The sequence below is a fragment of the Arctopsyche grandis genome, chromosome 3 (genome assembly GCF_051622035.1).
Source record: "Arctopsyche grandis isolate Sample6627 chromosome 3, ASM5162203v2, whole genome shotgun sequence".
Lineage (NCBI taxonomy): Eukaryota > Metazoa > Arthropoda > Insecta > Trichoptera > Hydropsychidae > Arctopsyche > Arctopsyche grandis.
The window spans coordinates 33189417-33205985 of NC_135357.1; the positions used below are offsets into that span (position 1 = coordinate 33189417).

Consider the following 16569-nt stretch of genomic DNA (forward strand, 5'->3'; position numbering starts at 1 on the left):
TGTATCCTGCTCGCGCAAATAAAGTGAGGATGTACGTGAGTATGTACCGTTTACCATGCACCTTTTTTTTTTGATCTTTCGATTTTTGCCTTCCGATATTTGCGTTTTCTGTAATTTAACATTCTGTCTCGTCACGTAGACCCGTATATATATTATATAGCAGTAGCATGCGGTGAAATTCTCTCTTTTTGTCGTACAACCTTACTTAATGTGCACGGGCAAGATACAACAGGAACAGCCTGTTCCTGTTGTATCCAGCTCGCACAAATTAAGTGAGGATGTACGACGGGGGGGAGAGAGACTTTTACCGCACGCCACCGATATATATATACGAATCGTATATATTTTCATATGTATGCATGATAACCGAATATTTTCGACTTTTTCACAGTCACCCCACTAAGCCATACTGCTGGCTGTATATATTTCTTGGTCACAAAGCGTTCCCCCAAAAAAGTCTCTATAACGGAATATTTGGCAGCCGAAAAGTCTTATCATACTAACGATAACTATCATACTAACGAAAACTCGAGCGCCAAATATTCCACATTCGCGGTTTTCATAGCAAATGCGGAATATTTGTGACCATCGCAACGTGACTAATAATTTAATTACCATATTTTTTAAATGCTAAATGTTAATTATTTTTCGATCCGCGCAAGGAATTGATAGCCGAATTTCTAGTCGAATCATTCAATAGAATATAATCCATTGTGCAAAAAAATGATGCGATTGGTAGAGCGATTCACGAAGATTGGTAGAACGCATGCTTAGGTTGGTAGAACGCAGTGTGAGTCGAGCCGGTGACGCCGGTGCAGTGGGTGCGGCTACACTCGTCGCTGGCGCCCCCATCGCCCCCACGCTCCCCCGCGGAGCCCTAAAACTCCCGGGTGCTGCGTATAAGTGCACGGTATATCACCCCCCCTCGAAACAACCCCCCACTCGTTCGGCCGACAATCCATTGTTTCAAAGTCGACATAGACAAACCCATAAAAAACACATTAAATCATGACCTTGAGGGCCCCACGCCCATCGGAGCCCCATTTAGAGAGGCTCCGCCCCTTTAGAGCCGACACCGACGCGTTTAGCATGGAATTTTCTAGACAAACTCAACTTCAGTCTAGTCGGTGTTGACATAACCTCAAAGCGATGACGCACTGCTAATACAAATCTATCAACCGATGTATTACTATGAAAATAAACATTGCATTGAATCACTTTTTATTATACAGAATTTTTTCGTTTTATTTATAGTTTGGCATCATTTATATGAATGTATACAACTATTTTATCAATATTGTCCAAAGGGAAGTAAATCGAGAAATTTACAAAATAAATCGAGAAATGCGGTTGGATTTCTAAGCAATACTACTATGATTCATACATTCAATATATACAATTGGATCATTTATTTAAATTGTATATTTTTTTTATTTATTTCAGGTTTCAAAATGTCTGGAACTATCATTGAAAACCTCAGCGGCAAGAAGTTGAGCATATTAGTCGCAATCCTACTCATTTGCCAAGTAGTATGTTTCCTGGTCGGTGGGCTTATAGCTCCGGTTCCGTCCAGCGCTCAGACTATCCTGGGCACGGTTTGCCGAGACACCGGTGAACCGAACAATACCCGCTGGTTCTACAATCGCGGCCAAGGAAGCTGCCACGGCCTGGAGCTGTCTAGTCTAGTCTCGCACAAACAAAAGACGGCAAACTCGCTCGTGTTCGCATTCCAAATGCCGGTTCCCAAAGAATATACGATCCTCGACTATTCCCGATGGCAGCAGAATCTAATCGGCGTATTGCATTTCGACATAAAGTATCATTCGCAGACTGAGATGCAACCGAGGACTCAAATTATGATCGATGCCCGTTTAGCCTACAGGAACAAAGGGGACAATGATAAAGATTGGAAGCCGTATGCTCGCTCTGTCGAAAAGAGGAATTTAGATTGTACGATTGAGGCAAAGAGTGAAGCTCTTTTGTACAATTGCACTGCGATTCCGCTGTTTGAATTGGGATCGTTGCACCACGACTTCTACCTCTTGAATATAAGACTACCGGTCAATTCCCAGAACGAGGCCAACGTACACATCGGTCATTTGAACGACGTGTGGCTCATAGCTATAAATCAAAACGGAGGATTCACCAAAGTGTGGCTGTCGTTGAAGACGATATTCTTCCCGTTCATAATTGCCATCATGGTCTGGTTCTGGCGCCGAGTTCACATGCTCTCCCGCAAGCCGGTCATCTTGGAAAAGATGCTACTCTCACTCGGCGCGACCTTATGTCTGTTGAATCTTCCGTTGGAATATCTCACGCTACAGTTCGACATGCCGTTCATGCTACTGCTCGGCGATATACGACAAGGTTTATTCTACGCCATGCTGCTGTCGTTCTGGCTGGTCTTCGCCGGAGAGCACATGCTGATCCAAGACACGACCAATGCCCATTCCATCAAACCGTACTGGAAACACTTGAGCGCAGTCGCAACGGGATGCATCTCTCTGTTCGTATTCGACATGTGCGAGAGAGGCGTACAACTCCGCAATCCTTTCTACTCCATTTGGGTAACCGATATCGGCACAAATCTGGCTCTGACTTTTATAATCCTCGCTGGAATATCCGCCGGAGTATACTTTCTATTCTTATGCAGCATGATCTGGAAGGTCTTCTGTAACATATCGCAGAAACGGGCCTCGCTGCCGGCTATGTGTTCCGTTCGACGTTTGCACTATGAGGGTATAATCTATCGGTTCAAATTCATGATGCTGACGACGCTCGTCTGCGCCGCTTTGACCGTCGTGGGATTCATCCTGGGACAGGTGGCCGAGGGGCAGTGGAAGTGGGACGAGAACACCGAGTTGGAGTTCAATTCGGCATTCTTCACCGGCGTCTACGGAATGTGGAATATATACATCTTCGCTCTGATGATTCTGTATGCGCCCAGTCACAAGAAGTGGCCGATGACTAACAATCCCGATAGTCAGAATTTGAGCGAGGAGATTGAATTCAGTCGTCTGCCTAGCGAGACCAATCCTAGCGAGATATCCTCGTTGACTTCGTTCGTCCGCAAAGCGACGGTCGATTAAATATCCATGACTGGCATTTCCAATGATGATTTTTATATGTTGTTTTAACAGTATTATTTTGATATTTATTTTGCAGCAGCTGACGTATGCGTAGTGCGTAAATGATATTTTTTTATTTCGTCGACGACAAAATGATTATATTTTAGATATTATATTAGTATATCTTGTATTTATTACTATTATAATATACTTAATGAATGTGATGTTTAGAATTAAATACATAAATTATTCCTATGTAGTATGCAATCGATGTTCGTATGCGAGCACATTCTCCGTTTCATATCTTTTTTTTTTATTATTGCACGTAAACTGTGTAAAATTCGCATTTATTAATGTTTAATTTAAGGATATATATATATAATGTGGTAGTTTGATATTCTACTTATAATACTAAAAAAAAAAAAAATACACAATGTGATGTAACGTTTAGTATGCATTTATTTTTATATGAAGATGTTTACTAAAAGTGTGCTTAAAACGGTAGCTTCCAAAACTGTAGTCTAAATTTTTTATTATTATTAATGTTTAAGGCTAACAATATTTTTAATTGATGTTTTTTTTATACACTTTTTATTAAACTAAACTTCCTTAAATGTAATCGAATAATTGTAATAAGATATTTATATTAATTTAATTATTATGTAATATGAATGTGTCCCTGTTTCGCCATTTTAATGTAAACGCTATATTATACTTGATGAATAAATAATCTTATTTAAATATGCCTTTTTGTTGATATTTTTGCCTCTTAAACTCGGAACGATTATGAATAAAAATTGCAATAAATACGATATACAACATTGACGGTATGGCTATTGGAATATTCCATTACCATAGACATTAATGGCCTTAAAAACCATGAGATTGCTTCTATATTGAAGCCTGACTGACTGAATGAAGCTGTCTCAATACAAAATAAAACAGGCCTGTTCGTATATAAATCAGTTTAGAAATAAATAGAACTCAATTTTGTAATGCCTGCTAAATCAGACTCAAACTTGAATTTTATACCATTTCAAATACAAATTTGTATTACCAACAACATATCTCAGTGGTTAGCGTATAATGCTTTCCTTTTTTTTTTAGCGTATAATGCTTTCAACTGAGGGGTTATGGGTTCAATCTCTGGCCTGATGTTGCTGGCTAGACCTTGGATATATGACTCAAATCAGAGTGTGCCAATTTATATGATTTCATTGTTGAAACGGTTCCACCGAGTTGGCAGCCTATCCCCGTTTCTTACAAATTTGAGTTTATGGCATCTCAAATTTGTTGATTATTATAAAAATACTACCTCGCAATTTGTATTTCTCGCAAATATTTGCTTTCGATTTTTTCCATAGATGTGTCTATGGTATTGTATCTGTAGTGTAATTATTATTTTGAATAAAAATACTAATAATTTTATTTTACTACCGCCATCTATGTTTAAAACTAATAAACAAACGGTGGATAAACGTCAACGACTATCTCGTCGGGCAGATTTCAAACGCGTCTTACACGATATTTTTGCACCATCCATTTACTTATATTGATGACTAAAATGAGCAATATGGCAAAGTATGAAAACGATCGGATAAGAGGCAAACTTTTTCCTGAATTGTAATCGTAAGTGAAACGTAAAGGAGGTATGTAATAATAATAAAAATGGGTTCAATCTAATTATAATGTCGATCAAACTGACAGATTCAAGAGCAGGCCTGTTTTAGTTGTTGGTACCATAGTTTATAGCAATTTTTAATCGATTCACATACATATAAAACAATTATATCTAAATCATGTACGACTATGTAAGTCTTTCCAATGTATCAATGTTAGTATTTTAAAGCTAATTATATTTTTTAATAGAAATTTTATAATTCTCATACAATTAGTCGTAAATGATTAGAATGAGGAAATAATTTGAAATTATTTTTCCATTCGGCTATCATCTTGTATATTTGAAAGAAAGTTTTGGATGTAATGGAATATGACGTACCTCTGCAAGGATCGTTCTTGACGAGGAACTCGTCGAGGGCTACCCACCCTCCTCCGACTCTCACCATGACAGTGGAGCGAAGAATTCGGACGAGTCGCAGTTTTTGAGAATCACCAAACTATCAAAAAGAAAATTGACCATTAGCAAACAAACACTCGGACGTAAAAATGTTCACAATCTTACTTGTATATATGTATGTAAATAAAACACTTACCCTATATTTTCCTTCGCCGACTTGGAACACTCGGAACTTCTGCCTGCAAGTACACATCATGACGAGTCGCTTGACTTCGTCGTGGATCTTATCAGCGTCCGTTTCGGGACGACGATCGACCCAATCAGGTCTGAGAGCTGCGATGAACTCTTGCCAATCGATCAGACCGGAATTGTTCCTGTCGAACAGATCGGCGACGGCTCCCATTTCCAATTTGGACGTGTCGAATTCTACACACACACAAAACAAAATCATCAATACAGTGATTTGAATACAGTAAGCATAGCTCGGAATATATTGTAGATATTGATTGTACTGACTGGTGTTCATAATTCCGTCGATGAAATCGTCCCTCGGAATGAGCCCGTTGTTGTCCTTGTCCATCTTTCTGAACAGATCTGTCAGACGTGACTTCTTGTGATTCATGAACTTCAAGAACTGAAATCGAATAGTTAGTATTAGTGTTTGCTTTCAACGGCGAACGAGACGACGACGTATCGGAGACGTACCCTCTTTCTCCATTCGTCCCAGCTGAAGTTCCTGACGCGTTCCATCTCTCTCAAGTTCATGAGATGCTCATGCAGACGTCTCTGTCTTTCCCAAGCCAACAACCACGTGCCTCTCCATTTCTCCCAGAGCAGTTTAACTCTGCCCGATCTGAATTCAGGCTCGGAGCCCTTGCTGCAAGTGCAAAGTGATCATATAATACCAAACTAAACAAACACATTAGATTCAGTATCAGAAAATACATTCAAAATGCAGTCAAATCTACTACATATTAACTAATAAAAATTACAACGATTCAGGACGTACAATTTGGATAATTTTACAGTAGGAGGATATGCCACAGTTATTGATCAGTACAATCATTGGCCACTCAGTATGAGAATCCTGTATTATTTTACGATCAATATGCATCAGTATACTGTTTGAGAGTTCAGGTGGCCAATAACTATGTGTACACTGGTCAACAACTGCAACATTAGTAATATAATTCAATTTGTACGTCCCAAATCTGAATGACTACTCAACTCACTTTAAGTCTCAAAGTCCTCGTTACAAAAGGAAACGGATCAATGTTAGTTCACAAAGCAAATATACATACACTCTGTATATATATATAGATAGTATATAACACAATTTACATTCGAATCAAAATATCCATAGAATATTTATACACTATACAAATATTTATATACCTAAAACGACTAATACAAAATTAAATACAATCCAGACATAGAGAAGTTATGATTTTTTTAAGTGATAGTTTATTCCCAAAGGCAAATACAAATGTTTATATATTTATATAATATAAAATGTTGATTGAAGTATTCATATATATATATAGTATGATATGGAGTAAGATTTTGAAAATGATGATAGACCCAAATTTGATTTGACAGTGTCGTGACTGTTATGAAGTATGAAATGGATGTTCGATGGGTGTTTCCATGCGGAGAAAGACCCACAGTTGAAAGATAAACTCTTCCGATTAGATTCAATTGAAATTGAGTAGACAAGAAGCTTTTACTTGAAATTTGTCTTAGTTATGCCATTACTTATATACGTATAAGTTTAGACGGTTGTTGAGATCCTATACGCTACGACTTACCTTCCTTTAGGCAGGAATCTGGGGCCGTAGTGAGGCAGGTTGTAATCGGGCGAACTTTCGCGACCGGGACTCACTCGACTATTGAAATATAAAACAAAGAAAACCAAAAATAACACAACGGAATACATGCATGAGGTCGTCAAGTCCAGCAGCAGCATTTGACGACGTTCAAAATAAAAACTACATTAGCAAAATTGAAAGACTAACTTTAACGAAAATATATATGTGTGTATGATTTGCAGCATACTACGTCAGTGCTACTCAAACTATGGTCCGCGGCCCAGTACTGGTCCGTGTACCGGCAGTAGCCGGGCCGTGCACAAAGAAGTAAATAAAAAATTAAAACAATAGCTTATTATAACGTATATATTAATCAATTTGGAAGATAAACTAATTGATCTGACTACAAATGAAGAGTTAAAAAAGTGTTTTGAAACCACAACTTCACTTGCGTCCTTTTAGATCAAATTGAAAGCAGAATTCTTCCCAGATATTTAAGAATAAGCACTGAAACTCTTTTACCTTTACGAGACTGGTTTCTCAACCATTAGTTTAATAAAGACAAAATAACGTAATAGTGTAAATATTCACGATCCATTACGTGTGGAATTAATTGTCTTCGATAAAACCACGACTGGATATCTAATAACAAACAAGCTCATGTCTCGTTAGTTTTTTTTTTCATCTTTGTCTAAGTACATATATGATATATAGATATTGTACTTCTTTGAATTCAACAAAATAAATTTTACTACTTATATTTAATATTATTTTTATTCGTTATATGAACAAATTTTCACTCATATAACTTTTTTATTTAAAAATATGATGCTGGTCCGTGAGAATTACTGAAAAATATATGCTGGTCCGCCAACTGAAAAAGTTTGAGTAGCACTGTACACACTACGTACTATTATAATCATTCAAAGCAAAAATGCAAACATGAAAGGTCATTAATTTCACACGTCAAATGCATACATACATATATAATATGGTACACACTACTTTGTTGCTGCAAGTCAGAGATATCGAATACGATTTCAAAATAATGATAAAGAGTACGCGTCAAATGAGCAAATTGTAATAGTATGTATCAGTACAGGACCGATTGCTGTAAGACGTGACGTATAGAGTTCGTCATTCCAGCAGTTAAGCAAAGGAGTACTCTCTTATGAAATTCACAAGAATCATCTATTACTCATGTGGGTTGGAAAACTACGTCCAAATATTAACTTTAAGCCTGCAGGAAATTCATATTTATAACGGTAGGCATTTATTTACAAACCCTACTCCATATTGCACATAGGTGAGGCTCTCTTGGCGTTTGTTTGTTTTATTGACTGACTCTTTCTAACAATCATTTCGTCACTTCAACGATCATACACGTATGATCGATATATTCAGTGCCGGTTTTAGGGGGGGGGCTGGGCCGGGCGGCTGAATATGTTAGGGCGCCGCTCGATGCGCCGAAGACGCTTTAATATTTAAAATTAAAGCGCCAAAGGCCCTACAAAATCTTAGATTAGCCTCTACTTTCTAAGCTCAAACATTTGCACTCGGAAAATTATATTCATTGGGTGAAGGCTTATTAATTTAAAAGTTTTTCTTTCAAATAAAGTTCAAAGTGAAATGAATGTATTAATTGTATTAAATTTTATAAAACGGCATAATTTACAAGAATTATATTCGAATTTTTCCTGACACTGCCTGAAACTGTAGCAAGTGGTGGACGTAGTTTGTGAAATTTCAATTAACATAAAACTTATCTCTGGTCTACAATGTCACAAAATAGACTGTCCAGTTTCGGAACTCGATCTATTGAAAATGATAATCTTGAAATCTTGATTTTTCAACTTTAATTAAACATTTTGGTGAAATAAAAGCTCCGAAATTTCACTTCTGAAATATCATTTTACTTATTTTTAGCTCCACCTGGGCTTGGGAAACCTTTTAAACCCCTTTGCTGCCAGTTCCAGACCCGTTAAAAGGAGGATGGTAACCCAATTTTTTCCAGCGGGAGGAACACCTGATGGTTGTTGATTGAAACTATTAATAACTATCATAACTGCATTATAAGAGAGCCTCACCTATGTACAATATGGAATAGAGTTTGTAAATATAATAACGGTAGACGTGTTTGGCAACATCATAATATTTATATATGTACAGATCTTTTCAAATACATGTATTACATCAGCCGATGAGGATGAAACTGTTTGAAAAGACCTGAACCGAACAAATAAACCTAAAATCAATGCATTCAAAGCTATACTCAATTCAATTTACAAATGTACTATGGAGATCCATATCTATGAACAGTGTAAATATGTACATAATGTTTATTTTTTTAAACTTTGGATGTACCTAGAACGTATGTATCTTCATAATGCTTCAGTGAATGAAATTAAGTATATATATATATATATATAATACATACAGCATACACACTAGTGATTTGTATAAGCACATGACATAAAAAAAATCTTTTTTTATACAAAAACATGCAATTCAATGACATGACAACGAAAAGTATACATATAATGGACACAGTAAATGGAATTTGATATGGTATGTATGTAATGGGAAAACTCCTAACCTTCCGCGCCTGTTGTTGCTGAGATCCCTCGATCCTTTGAAGCTGCGCGGTTACGGTCAGAAGTGAGGATGGAACGTGCAAAGAATAGAAAAATGACACACATGAGGTGAATATAGGCCAAAAACACATAAGCAGTTGATTTGAAAACATCGAACAATATTTGAAACACATTCGGTAATGATATAAAAGGAAATCACATTGTTATTATGTACATATGTACATGGAACGGTGACATGATATGATTCTCATGCGACGTGAAATACATATCTCATGCAAAGTATATATTTATAATATATGTAATATGCAAAATTGCGATACAAACCTTTGACGTCTGTTCAACGAGCCATAATAGTCTGGCGACGTTTCTCGATCTCTATTCAAATCATGCTGAGAACCTCTTCTGTTTTGTGTGAAAAATAGCATTCCAAAAAGCAAAAACGGCACAGGTGGATTTTTGTGTACAGTGCGGACGGTTCACAGGATGATATTTGTGCATGAACGTGCGTGCGCAGAAGGGAGATGCAAAATACAAAAAAAATAAAAATAAATTACTAAACATTCGATCGTATTGGAGTTTAAGGAAGCGAGGGGGCGGCGGAGAGCTTTATGTGTATGTTTAAATAAAAATTTTGTGAATCGATTTTTATATTTAAGTATCAAATTGATATTGATATGTATCATATGTATGTAAATATAATATTTTTGATACATACATACATGAAGTATTGTTACGTACACCGCCGAGTAAGTGCAATAGCATCCCAGAGACTGTGTGACCGTTATAATTGGTTTCGAGGATTATCTCCAGGCTGAAGTACATGTCGGCTGACAATGAGATACCCTCGAATGCACTTAGCGGGGGTAGCGGTAGCTCGGTCGCATTCCGGTAGAGTTCTCGGAACCCACAACGGTAGCGTGGGACTGACTTCCGTGGCACATCTAGTACGTGACCATAACAATAGGTAAACAAGCCGGACGTCGAAGATGCCCTGAGAGACCTATCCGTTATACTATATATTATAAGGCGGTACTTAGGCGATATCAAGACATTCTGGACGGAGCACTGCCAGTGCGTGTATCTCCTTAATCACCAATAAATGCTGTGACTCGACTTTGGTCTTTTACTTGGATCCCCCACCCACCCCTACGTAACAGTATTTTTATTTCATGATTCAAAATGGCGAAAGGGGCGTAATTTCCCCTCCCGAAAAAAGTCTCCATCAATGTATTCAATAATTTAGATATGGGACTGCCCATTCTGATGTATGTGGCCTTATGGCCTCTAAAATAAGGTGAGCATTTTTTTTTAAATTCAAAACCAGGACATTTTTTTCCAAAAACATTTATAAATACGTAAACGAAGACGAAGGACGCATATTTATAAAAAAAATGTTATCATTTCCTTGAATGCTCTTATAAAATTCTATACAAGAGAGGTTTAAATTTATACTAAGTGATTAGCAAACATTTTAAGGTTTCAACAGTCAATCACTGGACTATATATTGTTCATCAAAGTAAAAAATCCTTCATCTGATGCATTTGTTCCTGATTAATGGAAACAACATTTGACTAATTTGCCAATATTTTTGTAAGAGACATCATTTTCGCCGAAGAATTTTTATATTTATCCATCTATTAGATAAAAAAATTCTAGCACATAAAAAAGTGTACTGGTTTTAATTCACGACTTACCAGGACAGATACCCAAAAAAACAGTACTGTCCTGGTAAAATCAGTACGAATGGTAACCTTGAAATTGCATACATTGATAAACCACATTTTAAAAATTGATTCACAAAATTTTTTAAACATTCAAACATGCATGGTATAATACAAGCAAAAGTACAATAAAACGATTCAATCAAAATATACTGAATTTTTCATTATTAAATTGTAACTATTTGATTTAAATAAAATTATATCATTTAAAAAAATATTGAATATGTAATAAAATGAGCAATGAAGTTTAATTTAAAAATATTTTTATAAAATATTAGACTATTTTAAATTATCTATCTTAGAAACATTGCTTTGTTAGGATAAGCGTAAAATTTTCATTCAATAGAATTCATTTCTACGACACAAAAAGCACAAATTCTACTAAACATTGAAATGAACTAAAACACAAAACATTTAGACGTAAACAAATCAATTTTATGACAAATTATACGACACAACTAATAATAACAAAAATGACTATCGACATATCATGCAGTTAAAAAGCTAGACAATGTACAAACCCTGGTTGTCCTTTGGTGGCACCCTTGGCGGAAACCTTTCTCGGTGAATCTTTGCTGATTGATTTGATCTGGTTAGCTTTGCACACGCGATCGACTTCACCTTGACGCTTCTGCGTATTTTCCATAAGATCTTTATGATCTTGGATTAAACCTTCGAGCAATTCAATTGAATCCGGCAACGGTTCCGTCTCCAAAGCTATAAAAAAGCACAGCATTGAAAAAACAAATTCTTTTCATTGAACTTTCATTCAATACATTGTGTAATACATACTGTGCAAAGTATTTTCAAGACCCATAAGCCATTGCAGGAGTTCTTCGAGGGTAAAATCTAGGTCCTTCAAAGATTGCATGTGAGTTTCCAATTTGTTTCTACGTTGAATTGCCCATTGTGATACCTATAATATACATGTATACAATTAATAAAACCATATTATAAGTTAATTAAAATTTAGAGGTTATGAAATTCTAACCTCATCCCATCGACTCTGTATGATGGTGATCCAGTGTTTGATGACTGTAGCACCGTCCGGATGAGCTTTAGTTAATATGGCATGAGCTAAAGACAATGTCGAATCCTTATCTTTTTCTTTGTCTTTGAGTTCTGCGAGGAATCGCTCGTGTTCTTGTACTTGGACCAGAGTTTCTTGATCGCTGTCTGGAAGTTGTCCGCTGAATCTCAACTTATTTTCAGCATCGGAGAGCCATTCCAAGAGCATATGCACTGCTTTGTATAGTTTTTCAGCCTGAAATTACAATGGGATTGTTAATAAAATACGATTTTATTTAAATATGTCTGGTTTTTGAAAACAAAACGGTACTTCTTTCAATGCTCCTTGCAATCGGACTGTTTTTCTTTCCGATAGTTTGTTAACGTTCTGCCAGAGAGAGTTCAGTGTAGTGATCTGTGTTGACATTTGAGCGGCATCTTGAGGTGGTGCAGATGATTCTAATTCTCGACCCGTACGAACGACGGATTCTTTCTGTGCAGCTCGAGATTGAAGAGCTTCTTCCAATTGCTAAAAATAAACGTTCATTAGAAATCTTGCACAGGAACATTGCAATGTTTTAATTATGAAATAAATTACTTTATGCTGTTCTACTAATGCCATAACAGTATCGAGATCTCCATGTACTGGAGTATCTTCTTTCAAAGCCGCTTCCTGTTTTCGGAGCCAATCGATCAAAGCTCTCATGGCGTCCAAGAACTGTCCTGATAAGAGGAGTGCTTCTTCTAGTTTCCTCTGCCTATCGACCGATTTGGAGCATACTGTTGTCCATTTGGACTTCAGCTCGCCCAACATTTGACGGATGACTGGCTCGTCAGGTTTAGGAGCTTTGTCTTTCAGTTGCTTACCACACTTCATTGTACCATCGTAAGCGATCTGTTTAGAACCCAAAGCTTTCTGGAACTCTTTATGTTTGTCCAATCTGTGCCGAATTTTATCAGGATCGTTAACAGTGGCTTCGTGATTGAGCTCATCGATGCTTCTTTCGGTCTCAGTGAGCCAGTTCATCAAGCTCGTCCTATAATTTTAATAATTCAAATTAAAAAATGTATACTTTGGCCAAATTAAATCTATGTTAGTATTATTTAACATACCATTGATCGTGGAACTCTCTTGCTTCTTTGAAGCCGTGGTCTAGAGCTCTAGTCCTTTCGGCGGCCTTTGCAACGACGCGTTCCCAACGGTGTTGAACAGAAACTAAAAGATTCTTAATCAAGATAACGTCTTGCTTTTGACTGAAGTATTTCAAATGAGTGCCCTTCTTGTCCAGATGCAACATAGTCTCACGATGGGTTGAAACTTCTTTCTGGAACGATTTGTGCTCCTCGATTTGACCTGTAAATTAAACTTTTCCATAAGTATACATATGTATATTATACATAGCAAGAATATCAACAGATATACGTACTCAGAATAGTTTCCATGACTCTGGAAACTGGCTTGGCAGAGCTGAGCGTCTTTTCGGCATTGGTGAGCCAATCGACGAACGCCTGCAATGCATCGTGGAATTCAGTAGCTTCTTTGAGAGCGATTTCGAGTTTGATCTTCTTATCAGACGCCCTATCGAAAAAAATTAATATAGTTATATGCATATGATAATATAATTTAGACAAGATTCAAAACGCTTAAAATACCTAGCGGTGACGCTGTCCCATCGCTGTTTCAACGTCTTCAAATTGTGTTGTAAATTAGAAACGGATTGTGGTCTATCCTGCTTCTTCAAATATTCCTGACCTTGTTGTAGTACTGCTTCAACTTTGGGACGATTTTCTTCCACTTCATTGAACACTTCCTATACAATGCAAGCAAAATGCCGGTTGAAAAATTGTTAATGAATACACATTACATAATAAAAAGTAATTTATAAACTGACCATGAAACGTTCCAATTGCTCGGAAGCAGTCTCTGGTAGTCCTCCAACGGGTTTCGAAGCGGCAATGATACCGTCAACATCTCCCAACCACGAGAGCAAATCTTGAATTTCAGCGTGGAATCTTTGAGCTTCTCTGAGAGCTTCTTCGAGCTCGAGTTGCCTGTCTTTGGCTTTCTGTTGCAATTCCCGCCATTTCCTATTCAAGAGTTGCAGTTTATCTTGAGTGGTGCTTGCTTCGTCGGTACCCTTGCCTTGTTGGATGATTTGAAGTCCGGCATCGTTGAGGGTGTCTACGCTGGTTTGATGAGCTTGAATATCATTGACGAGTACTTTCAACTTGGCCAGTTCTACTTCTAAGACTTGAGGGTCTCCAGCGACGGGACGAAGTGAGTCCAAAGTACCATCGCTGCGGTCGATCCAAACCAACAGCTCTTGGAGAGCGTGTTGGAATTGGCCGAGACGAAGAAGAGCACCCTCCAGCAGTCTTTGCCTTTCAGAAACACCAGCTACGAGGGTGGCCCAGCGTCGGTTAACGCTGGCCAACGGCTCTCGGATGGATGCAGCTTGTTCAGATGATGTTCTCTCAGTCAATTCTTGAGCTTGCCTGAAACATTAAAAATTAATTTAATACACAAGTAAAACCAATACGTAAGCAACACCGTAATTAAATCATGCATACATCAAACTGAGATCATTTATATTCAATTGACACACATGAATTAACATGCTTTGTGATTATTATCAAGCACAAAGTGAAATTTTAATCAATAAATATTCTTTTACTAATTTTTAGTATTATACATAGAAAATATCCATAGATCCAAATGAGGCTGTTGCAATAGAGTAACACTGATAGCTAAAACAGACCTATTCTTAGAGTTGTTAGATTAGAAATTGGACTCGAGTCATCAGCTGATATAAAAGTAACATATAGCGACTACGTCACAATCAGCTGTTGGTTTGAATCCAATTTACCACGTATTTTTCTAAAGGATCAGGCCTGGTAATGGATATTATCTGTAACTATCACAATTACCTCGATCCACCATTATATCTAGAAAACCGGCAAACATTGAAAGTTCTTATTTTAATCTTTTCTCATTGTGGCCATCGAATATTTTTTAAATGGTAATTCACGGGTGATATTCCAGATATAATGGTAGATGTATACTAGAAAGTATGAGAGATTTACAAATGAAGTTCAATATTTCAATTCTATGAAGAGAGAACACTCCGATACTGCAATATTCAATGGCAAAATTGCAATTATAATAATTAAGACTCAATCTATAATATAATATATTTTAAGCCATGTCATTTTGCAGCCAAAACACAACATATAAAAAATTTCAAATATTTGTCTTGCCTCATGAGACTCCTGGAATCCAATCACCAACGCCAGAAAAGGCAAACAAATAAGGATTTCACATTAATCGATAACAAAACAAGGATAGTTACTGTAGGAATTTTTGTATATTAGTCAAGTAAGTAATTGGAAATTGCAAAATACAGACCTGTTCAGTGCTTCAACTTTCACCATATGAGGATCGACTTCCTCTTTGAAATCATTGAGCTGAGTTATCTGCTTCTTGACTGCATCAATATCAGATCCGAGAGGACCCATACGTGCGAATTTGTCTTCAGCCGTTTCCAAGAACTCCAACAGATTCTGCAGTACATAAAATTCACATTACAAACAGTTCAAATCACCAATTTTGGATACTTGATGGGACTGTCAGAACAAAAGTAGACCAATAAATAAATGATTAGCATACCTGAAGTGTTTCATGGAATTCCATAGCCTTCTCCATGGCGTCAATGAGATTCTCCTCACGCTTGGCGTACAAAGTTGTAATATTATCCCAGACATTGTCCAAATCTTCAATGTGTTTCTTAACTTCTGGTTTGTCGGGCTCGCCGCACAAGTTCATCAACTTGGATCCGGTCTTGCGCACCAATTCGACCTCAGGTTTAGTCTGGTCGATTTCTTGTCTGATCTCTTGCAAAGCGACCTGTTGCGCTTGGATGGCTCGAGGTTGAGCAGCTGGCGGCTCTTGAGCAGCCAGAGACTCTTCGAGTTCACGGAGAGTGTCCATGACTGCTGTCAGCTCACGCCAGAACTTCTTGGCGAGCTCCAAAGTCTCCTCCAAAGACTTTCCACGATCTGATGTGGATTTTTGAACATCAGACCACAACCTGAATATAACACAATCGTAAATAATCAAACCAAAATCTATTCAAAAGTATAATAGAAGAGCATTAAATTAGAAACGTACGAATTGAGACGTTCCAACTTCTTCTTGATATCTTTAACGGCTGGATCTCCCTTGTTGTTAGCTTTGTTGATGACATCATTAGCAGCACGTTTGACGGCAGCATAGGCTTCTTCACGTTTGTCCAAATCTTCAATGATGGCATTATTTTCTTCGATTTGATCCCTGATAGTAACAAGAAAAACAT

General features: G+C 37.2%; 2 protein-coding genes across 2 annotated transcripts in view; one reads left to right on the forward strand and one right to left on the reverse strand.

The window, feature by feature from the left end:
• Window positions 1-16569, reverse strand: part of shot (dystonin-like protein short stop) — a 288361-nt gene that overhangs the window by 16108 nt on the left and 255684 nt on the right. The window contains exons 59-77 of the mRNA XM_077427723.1: window positions 16386-16547; window positions 15885-16305; window positions 15624-15778; window positions 14110-14713; window positions 13871-14028; window positions 13645-13796; window positions 13331-13571; window positions 12816-13254; window positions 12549-12746; window positions 12201-12473; window positions 12002-12125; window positions 11731-11926; window positions 9812-9889; window positions 9490-9531; window positions 6894-6971; window positions 5791-5962; window positions 5602-5719; window positions 5282-5511; window positions 5068-5185 (exon numbers count right to left, since the gene is read on the reverse strand). Of these exons, the coding sequence (XP_077283849.1) occupies window positions 5068-5185; window positions 5282-5511; window positions 5602-5719; window positions 5791-5962; window positions 6894-6971; window positions 9490-9531; window positions 9812-9889; window positions 11731-11926; window positions 12002-12125; window positions 12201-12473; window positions 12549-12746; window positions 12816-13254; window positions 13331-13571; window positions 13645-13796; window positions 13871-14028; window positions 14110-14713; window positions 15624-15778; window positions 15885-16305; window positions 16386-16547 (3959 nt within the window). The remainder of the gene's footprint in view (window positions 1-5067; window positions 5186-5281; window positions 5512-5601; window positions 5720-5790; window positions 5963-6893; window positions 6972-9489; window positions 9532-9811; window positions 9890-11730; window positions 11927-12001; window positions 12126-12200; window positions 12474-12548; window positions 12747-12815; window positions 13255-13330; window positions 13572-13644; window positions 13797-13870; window positions 14029-14109; window positions 14714-15623; window positions 15779-15884; window positions 16306-16385; window positions 16548-16569) is intronic.
• Window positions 781-3813, forward strand: wls (Wnt ligand secretion mediator). The gene is made up of 2 exons (XM_077427726.1): window positions 781-910; window positions 1444-3813. Exon 2 carries the CDS (start codon window positions 1452-1454, stop codon window positions 3087-3089), a length of 1638 nt encoding a protein of 545 aa, XP_077283852.1. The 5' UTR covers window positions 781-910; window positions 1444-1451; the 3' UTR covers window positions 3090-3813.